This window comes from Drosophila serrata, unplaced genomic scaffold, assembly GCF_035046125.1.
Source record: "Drosophila serrata isolate PLE 108 unplaced genomic scaffold, ASM3504612v1 contig_382, whole genome shotgun sequence".
Lineage (NCBI taxonomy): Eukaryota > Metazoa > Arthropoda > Insecta > Diptera > Drosophilidae > Drosophila > Drosophila serrata.
This window is the reverse complement of record NW_028257280.1, coordinates 323,611-332,889: the sequence shown is the minus strand read 5'-3', so window position 1 is coordinate 332,889 and position 9,279 is coordinate 323,611. Positions and strand designations below refer to the sequence as shown.

Here is a 9,279-nt window from a genome sequence, read left to right as displayed (position 1 = left end):
TAAATTGAGTATGCAGATTTATTAACCTATTCAAAACTAGAACATAACAGGTTTTGGAATCGAAATTAAAGCATTTTTGGCTTTGTTATGAGTTATTTAAGCTCAGATTTGTACAAAAAAAAACTGTCTTAAAAATATAGATAAATATTGACAAAAATATGAAAATAAGGAGTATTATAGTTTCAGTCGGAAGCTTGAAACGCAGTGAAGGAGTCAATTCCGACCCTATAAACTATATATATTCTTGATCAGCATCAACAGGCAAATCTTTCTAGGCATAAAAGAGAAAAACAATTTTTTTTAATTTTTTCCAAAAAGGTTTGAGGGGTTACATCGTTAAAATTTAGAACAACTGATAAAAATTTCAAAATTATTACATTTTAAATTGAATATGCAGATTTATTAACCTGTTCAAAACTAGCACAGAACAGGCTTCCGTATCAAAATTAATGCATTTTTGGCTTAGTTATAAGTTTTTAAAGCTCTGATTTGTACAAAAAAACTGCCGTAATAATATAGATAAATATTGACAAAAATGTTAAAAATAAGGAGTATTATAGTTTCAGTCGGAAGCTTGAAACGCAGTGAAGGAGTCAATTCCGACCCTATAAACTATATATATTTTTGATCAGTATCAACAGTCGAATCTTTCTAGTATAAAAAAGAGAACAATTTTTTTTTTTGTCAAAAAATTATAAGGGGTTACATCGTTAAAATTTACAAAAATTGATAAAAATTTAAAATTTTTTAAATTGGTTACGCAGGTTTATTAACCTATTAAAAACTAGCACAGATTTGGCTTCCGTATCAAAATGAGTGCATTTTTGGCATTAAGGTAAATATTTAAAAGAAATGTATTAAAAATCCAATGAATATGAGGTTATTAAATCCATTATGCTGCGACCTGAACCTCTAATGAATCTACTCACGAAAAATTCCAACACATGGGGAAAGCTAAGAATTCTTCCCCGGCGGGCGAAGCTTTCGGAGTGACGGCTGTCTTACGGGGGGGCTGAGGCGGTGACAAAATTGTCTCCGCGTTTAACAAATTGGGTGACAGGCTTTGAAGTTGCCGTCGAGCGGCGACAAATGACAGGCATAACAAATGAACACTGTACGCTTTCCGCCGCCTCTTCTCTCCTGTTGCTCCGAGTTTTATTTTATTTTTCCATAGCTCCTTCCTCGTATTTTCCTGTGTCAGAACACAGAGTGAGAGGACTCGAAGCGGAATATGCCGAGGCACTTGGGAAAACAAAGGAGTCAGAGCCAAGAGGGTTCGAGTGGGAAGCGGAGAACTACGCGGGCCAGGAGCAGGAGCATCAAATGTCATAAAGTGGGAAATGCGCTATAAAATTGACACATTCAGGGCAGAGGCGGTTAACTTACTTACATAAAATTACGCCAGATGGGTGTGAACCCTACACTGCGAAAAACCAAACAGATTACATGGCAAGCGCCTAGAGATGTTAAGTACTCTTGAATATGAAGTAGCTTTAGAAGGAAATCATCACCTCCACTTCAGGCTTTTCCTACATAAAATACTAAGAGAGTTATAAAGACAAGAATCTATGCAATACATTATTCACATTACCACAATCGTAAGACTTATAAGATTCCTTTAAATAGTGATGAATTTTTCCCCCAGTGCACGAGAGTTAAAGTGGGCGGAAGCGTCAAATTGTCTATGGCAGCGGCGGCACTCGCACTCCCGAAAGAAAAATAAACCGGTCATCGATCTTGGACGATCTCGTCGACACGTGATTATGTGACCCACTTGAGTCCTGCGAACTCTCAAAGTGCGGATGCTGGGCGCTACATAAAACGGATCGACGCAACTGCAGTTAAGGATGAATTATTGGTGTAAGTGAATACCCGGATCACTTGAGAGGCAACACACCGCAACCGACCGACCGGGAGAGATGTCACCTGATCCCGCACGTTCGCACTTGCCTACCCGTAACCTCGTCCAGTTCCTTTTTTAACTAGATGAAGATGTTGCCTGACCAATGCTAGGAGCCTTTCCAACCCCCGAAAATTCCCATGGTAGCGGACATGGACATGTGTTTCTGGTTTGCCGGGGTTTCAATTTCCCGACGCATCTCTGTTACGGACTATAAATTCTATATATTACGGCATTCCTTCCAGTTCTCCGGCATGGCATGCAATATGTTTTTGTTTGTTTACGCCAGCCGAATCCCTCTTTTCTGATGCAGCCAAGTATGCGAAACTATATCAAAATTAGACATTTTCGTTGAGTTCTTCCCATTACAATGGGCATTCCGGATTGCTAGTTAAAACATGAAAATATAATTAAACTTTGTTTTCAATATTGCATTGTTTTGAGTATTTCATGAAAATGCAAATAAGATTTAACTGTACACTTGTGTTTATAATGGTTTTCAGGTATTTTGTGATGATTAAGTCGCTGCTTTTCTTCTAGATTCACATATTAACTAGGCTCGGGTCCTAAACTTTTCCCCCAGCTCGTTTTAACTAGAATTTGCAAATAAGAAATCCAAAAATATAGCATTCACTTTTTGCTGTCTCGAAAGACAAAACTCTTTTTGCGCTCTTCGATCTTCTCTTTTTTTGGGAGGTTCGGTTCCATTAACGTCTGTAGAAATCCTCGGCTATTTGGTGATGGCTTTTTTGTGAATTATCCAGCGGGTGCTAATTAAAAACCTTCTTCGGCCAAGGCAAGGAGCAAGGCGGCAATAAAGAGCAGCGGTGGCACGGCTTTGTGGTTGCCAACAATAATTAAAAGCAAATAAATAAACAGATTTGTTCAACGACTAATTGAAGCTCAAATAAATCAAAATCTAACTAATAGTGCGACGGGGACCACCCAGAGTGCCGCCGAGCTCCGCGTCCGTGCCTCCGGGAGTGCCCAAAAAGTTGAGTTGTAATCGAAGTGTTAATAGGCCAAACTGGTTTCGATGGGCCAGCAGCACCTTGGAGAAGTCGAAAAACCGACCAAAGGTTTGGCGTCACCCGTCACTCCCATCAGTCCCAGCGACAATCTGACGAAATCCTCTTCTGAAAGTTGCCCAGATTTGCCGACAGCCCCCGATCCGGAGGTGGGCATAAAGTTGGGGTGGCGGGAGGAGCGCGAGCTCCCGGGATAGTGGGAGATGGAGTTGGGGACGTCGACGGAGACAGAGTTGAAGATGCAAGCGGCAGCGAGTTTCCTTCATGCTCGTTGCACTTGAACGCTTCAACGGCATTCTGATTTGTGGCTGCGGCTGCTGTGCGGACCGCGAACCGGGATCCCAAGCCCATCTGATCTGATCCGATCCGGACCAGGACGTGGCAATATTTCACGTGAGGAGCACCTAACGAGTGAGGGCGCTGCTGTCGAATAGCCCGACTGCGAGATACCCAGGATATGTATATGGTTCTAGTTATTGCTTGAAATCCGATTATAGAACTTGATACGGAACATTGGCAATGTTTTTCATCAGTAGACTTTCATTTGATTGAAGCTGGTTTTTTATATTTATAGCATATCCACTAAATTTTTGACATTATATTCAAACTAATCTATCATAGAGGACCCTCTATAGGAAGACAACCAACCACAAATTCATAAAACAAACAATGTACAGCGGGGGGATAAGTGAAAGCTGGGTCTATGTTTGGGGATCCCCCTGATTGGCTTGGTAATTAGCTCGATCGACCCTGCCAGTTTCTCTGTCCCCTTTCTAAATCAAAGCCCGCCGCCGCAGCTCTCGGTACCTAGGGTTTTTCAAAATGGCTTCTCGGCGGTTTCCGCATCGCCTTGATGCCGCATTGATGCAGCAGCGCTGATAGACGCGCTTTAAATGCATAAAATTGCCGACTATAAATAACATTTAATGAAACACATTTTTCGATTCTCGATTCTACACGCATCCGCCTCCCGATCCCATTTTTTCCCTTCCAACTCCCAGCTCGTCAGCATATTGTTTTTGGCAAAGGCAAAGGCAAAGGACTGCAAAGCAGGGAAGGAGTAGCGTTTAGCCCGGCATCTTCTATGCTTCTTGAGTTATTATTGTAATTTGGCTGCGGGCAGCCGAGTGGAACGCCTTTGCCGTTGCAGTTACTCCGAAAGTTCCCTGTTCCCGGGGACGGAATAGGATGGCCCCGATCTCCGCCAGCGCAGTGGCATTTTCTGTTCATTTAAATTTTTCACAGTCTATGAAATATAATAAGTTTGCGACATGTGCGTCGCCAAACCACAATTAGCCTGGCCCGCAGGAACTTTAATTAAAACCCCAAGTTTTAGCTTCTGACTCTTTTTTGGAGAGAAGTACAATGTCTGTGTCCACCGCTCTGACAGAATATAGAACACAGATTGTAGTCGTAACTTCGATCAGTAGTTCCGCCTACGGGGAACTGCGATGAGTTGGGAAGTGTGTTAACGGTAAACCTCGCACCACCCACAAAATGGCCACCATTTTATGCGTTTCGTTTCGCGCAAATCTCAGTGCTCAAATGGGCCGTAACGGTATAATGGCAAACCAACACAGCGCACAACAACGAAGAGACTGCAATTTTCCTGATCCTCTCCAATGGTGGGTGTGTGCTTATACAGTGCGTATTGGGAGTGTAATGCTCGGAGCAATACAGAGTTTATTGTTTATTTTGTGATTCCACTCAATTGTAATAGAAAAGATAAACGCGAATATTCCTCATGGTGCTTGCTTTAAAATCATCAACATAATAGTACATCTCAATACCACCAGGCATTTTTAGTAACTTACGAATATACATAACAACATAATAACAGGAAACCACAAAATTGAGACGCACTGCCCTTGCGCGTCTGTGTGTGGAAATTACAAGTGAAAATTCATAAAGCAACGGATGTTTTCTTAATTTTTAATGCTTTAGTTTTATTTAAGTGTTTATGGAGAAATAACTAATGAAAAACGCCTTGAATTGCATGTGCACATATTTCGAGGCAGCCAATCCCCGCTACCCGTGCTCAGTTCTCGGATATTAATAAACAGCGGCAGCGTCCATGGGCCTGTGCTTGTGTTAAAGCGCAACATGATTCGCTCGATTTAAAATGCATTTCCATGCCAATGGCAACGCGCCGAGTTGCCGCCCTTTGATTTATAAAACAGGCCCGTTGCCTTAGCCGGTTCCTCACTTTCAGTCTCTCTCTGCAACATCCCAGATTCTCTGCTCCATGCCGCCGGTTGTTTTCTTAATGTCAATGCAATTAGGGGAAAAAATACTTTTGGGCAAATATCTCACAGCCAGCGACCATGCAATAAAAGAAATAAGAAGACTCTGTACTGTACAGCCAGGTTCTTATATTTCCACGCTTTAAATGCTCTTGCGAATGTTCGGTTTACACATTAAATCAAATTTCAGCTATGCTAACACAAAACATCAAGCCGGGTTGTGGATGGTGTAGGTGTTCTATGTTGGCCAGGTTTCCAGGGGCAAAAGCTCTGCAAAATGAAGTTGGAATAGTTAGAATATGTTGTTAATTGGAATTTTGGATTAAAGTGTAGAAAGTGATTAAATACAAAATAACAGAAATTTCTTTCTTGCTATTGGTTTTAAGTAATATTCTTAAAATAAACTTGTTTATGCCTCTAACTAAAATATTTTTACATTTAACTTTCCAAGCATAATTTTAATTAGTTATAATGAACATTTTGCTCACCAGTCTCTGACTGCAATTAACTAATTTCTTAAAAATTAACAATAATTATATTTATATTTGTCCTAGTTTACTTACACAATAAAAACATAGAAATATAAGGCGACGACTACACTGCAAAAACATATGTGGGACCGGGGGGCTAATCACGGATCTTGCTGGTTTTAGTGGCTTATCTTAGCTTAGGGATTTTGGGGGATTCCAGTCCTTAATCGTCCTTCTTGGGCACGCTTAGGTCGTAGAAGAGCTTGCCCATGCCGCCGATGCCTACCAAAGCGAGCGCCATGGTGATGCGGTACAGCACCTGGTCTACCGCGGACCCCTTGAGGAACACGGGCTTGCCGTCCTTCTTCTGGAAGTGCTCCTGCACCTTACGGATCTCAAAGTAACCCTTCTCAATCTGCTCCTTGGGCACGGTGGCGGAGCGGCGGCCGGCGGTAGTGGCGAAGCTGCGGACAACGGCCTGCAGGAAGGCCAAAATGTGTGGTTAGTTCATGGGCTCCAGCGAACCTTACGTAATTGCATGCGGGAAGTACGGTTGTTGCAGTCATGCCAGCAGTTTTGCAAGTGTTTTCCACTGCTTGGAGCACGCTTTAAATCAGACTTAAACTTACTCTCGACAAGTTCATCATCTTGCTGCGGTTTATTTTTAAAAATTAGCAAAGCGCAAGTAGTTTTTCTGGGCGAAAAATTGGTGCCTCGATTATGACAGCTGTTTGATGTCTTGGAGAATCAGTGCTGCCAGATTGTCGGAAACACCCAGCCCTGATATGGTAAACGTGCTGCCAGATGGTCGTGAAAATTCAGCCCTGGTAATACTGGTTGGTTTTGAATAAAAATGCACTGGATAAACCAATAGTTATGCACTGAATAAACTAATTGCGTAAATAAACTACCTTGAGATTAATAAATTTATTATTTTTTAAGCTTTATATATTTTTATTTTTGCAAGGCTTGAATTACTCATTGAAATAGAATTTGGATGTAAGGCTTTCTATTAATCGGTACGCACTGTATTAGGACCAGTCATATTTTGTCGGGCTGCCAGACTTTTCCGACAAAATTTGTTCAATGTAAACAAAAATAAAGCAGCTGCAGAATTAATAATTAAATATTGACTCCATAGGTATAAATAAATAAAACAGCAGCGATGGGCTTCCTCACAGTATTGAAAAAGATGCGACAGAAGGAGAAGGAGATGCGCATCTTGTTGTTGTGAGTACATATACATACATACATCTATACAACTATGCTACAAAACAATATATGTATCCACTGAATCACTATTAGAGGCCTGGATAATGCCGGCAAGACGACGATCCTCAAGCGCTTCAACGGCGAACCCATAGACACAATTTCGCCCACACTGGGGTTTAATATAAAAACCCTGGAGCACAACGGGTATACTCTGAATATGTGGGATGTGGGTGGTCAGAAGTCCCTGCGATCGTACTGGAGGAACTACTTTGAGTGCACCGACGGTCTGGTGTGGGTGGTGGACAGTGCGGACCGCATGCGCCTAGAGTCCTGCGGTCAGGAGCTGCAGATCCTGTTGCAGGAAGAACGACTAGCGGGCGCCACCCTCTTGGTGCTGTGCAACAAACAGGACCTACCCGGCGCCCTCACCTCGAATGAAATTAAAGAGGTACAAATCGGTACATAGATAAATTAACAAATGTATTCACAACATTCTTTAAAGATACTACATCTGGAGGAGATCACCACGCACCACTGGCTGGTGGCCGGAGTTAGCGCTGTGACCGGTGAGAAGTTGCTTAGCTCCATGGACTGGCTGATCGATGACATAGCCAAACGAATATTCACATTGGATTAAATAAACTCCTCTACTTTTCCACTAAATACATTTTGTACAGCTTTTTCTCCTGTTCGCTGGCGAATTTCGGCTTGAAGTTCACCCTGTGAATGCTTTGGAATCCCTCATCTAAGACCGGCTCCTGGTACTTTTTCTTCATCGTGTTAAAGACCATATCACTGATCTTCGAATGGTTTGCGCCCGTCAACTCACGAAAAGCTATATTGTGTTTCACATGGGCTACGGAAAGATTCATCACCAGGCACCGACAGGGGACCTTCAGGCCGCTGGCTATTGTCAGGAATTTCTTACGGGAGGCCGCATCCACGTTGGTGTTGTCGACCACACACGAATATCCGGACTCCAGGTATCCCTGGCAGGCACTGAGGCACTTTTGGACGTTGCCTAGTGTGTCTGCATTGACGATTTTGTAGCCACGAGATTGGAAGAAGACATTGCAGACGTGACTTTTGCCAGAACCGGGCAAACCAACCATGATTATCATCTCATTGGGATGGCTCTCGAAGCAAATATCGTCGGGATCGAAGAGGCCTACCTGGTCCTGAACGCAGGTGGGGTCGAAGTCCGGCTTGTTCCACTGCTCCACTCGGCGGCCCAAGAAATGCACCTCCGGTGTGTAGAAGGAGAGTCCAATGTTGGTGGCGAAGAGTCTGTCGGCCAGCGAGTGATCCTTGCGCTGCTTGGTGGGGCCCTTCCCCGTCTCAGGTCTGCCAGCCGCATCGCCCACGAAGAAGCTGCGGTCCTTCTGTATCTCCACTCCCTCGTTCATTTCTTCCTTCAGGTGCTCCCACATGCCGGGCAGCGGCTTACGGTAGTAGCCATCGCCAATGGCGATGAATACCTGGACGGGGACGCCTAATTTCGCCACTATCTGCTTGATCTTGACCTTGAAATCATCTAGCTTGACCTTCCCCTTGGCAATGCCTCCTTGGTTGGTGAAGAAACAAATCTTGAATCCCTCTTTGTGGAGACTCCTGAGTTTTTCCGAAACTTCAGGGAAGATAATCTGCCAATCTTCGGTATTCTTGGGAAAGACGTATCCCGATTTGGTTTTGATGATCGTGCCATCCATGTCGTAGCCGGCGACCTTTGAAGAGGCAGTCACACCAGCGCTGGTGAAAATTACCAACTTGCCGTTGGCTGCCGAGTCCCATCTTTCTATTTTGGCTGCAGTCGATGGCGTTGGTGATGACGAATGTAGATCCTCCTGGCCATCTGTTGGCGGGGGATTAAAGACCACCTCGAAGGGGTGCCGCCCGTACACTATTTCTATAAGGTCTCCGTGTTTTAACTCACACTCCGAGTGCTGCATGATCATCACTCCATTGACACCGCACGGATTCACTCCCATCACTTTCAAGTTGACGCCGCAAAGCTTCAGGTCCACCTGGAGCTGTAATTGACGTTTGGAACACTTGTTGTCCCTGATTCCAGTCACCCGGCTGCGCCCAACAAAGTTCTCGCCGGAGGATAGATGGATGGTCTGGTGCTCGGGTTCCACGGGTTTAAGAGTGCAGACCCGCGCTGCATCCTTGCCCACCCTTTCCAGGGAGCGGTTCAGGAATTTAGCCACTGACATGATGTAATTATCTTAAATTTATTGCATTAATTTGGTTTGTGTAATTTGTTTTATTTGTAAGAGGAAGAAAATTGTCATTCACCCAGAAAAAAACATTCAAAATGGCGCGGTTTTCCTCGCGCAGTCTGACACCTTCATATCTAATATCCAATTGAAATATTATTTTTTTTTTAACAAATCTGTATATAAACACAAAAATGTATGATGGAT

At 43.4% G+C, this 9,279-nt stretch overlaps 3 protein-coding genes across 4 annotated transcripts; 1 reads left to right on the top strand and 2 right to left on the bottom strand.

Moving 5' to 3' along the window:
- Nucleotides 1-5,280: 5,280 nt before the first annotated feature.
- On the bottom strand, nt 5,281-6,374 carry COX7A (Cytochrome c oxidase subunit 7A). Its single transcript, XM_020955612.2, has 3 exons — nt 6,271-6,374; nt 5,735-6,119; nt 5,281-5,441 (listed from the first exon to the last, which is right to left on the bottom strand). The coding sequence occupies exons 1-2, from the start codon at nt 6,286-6,288 to the stop codon at nt 5,865-5,867; spliced, it is 273 nt and encodes a 90-aa protein (XP_020811271.2). The 5' UTR covers nt 6,289-6,374; the 3' UTR covers nt 5,281-5,441; nt 5,735-5,864.
- A 264-nt stretch (nt 6,375-6,638) lies between these two features.
- Arl2 (ADP ribosylation factor-like 2) lies at nt 6,639-7,516 on the top strand. 2 transcript variants are annotated; one of them, XM_020955609.2, is made up of 4 exons: nt 6,639-6,729; nt 6,783-6,871; nt 6,947-7,301; nt 7,356-7,516. In XM_020955609.2, the coding sequence occupies exons 2-4, from the start codon at nt 6,807-6,809 to the stop codon at nt 7,488-7,490; spliced, it is 555 nt and encodes a 184-aa protein (XP_020811268.1). In that variant the 5' UTR covers nt 6,639-6,729; nt 6,783-6,806; the 3' UTR covers nt 7,491-7,516. The 2 variants fall into 2 exon arrangements, with proteins under 2 accessions (XP_020811268.1, XP_086696134.1); XM_086840008.1 differs by having other exon boundaries at nt 6,675-6,871.
- Nucleotides 7,309-9,106, bottom strand: PNKP (Polynucleotide kinase 3'-phosphatase). The gene has a single exon (XM_020955608.2). It carries the CDS (start codon nt 9,067-9,069, stop codon nt 7,501-7,503), a length of 1,569 nt encoding a protein of 522 aa, XP_020811267.2. The 5' UTR covers nt 9,070-9,106; the 3' UTR covers nt 7,309-7,500.
- Between the last annotated feature and the right edge of the window lie 173 nt (nt 9,107-9,279).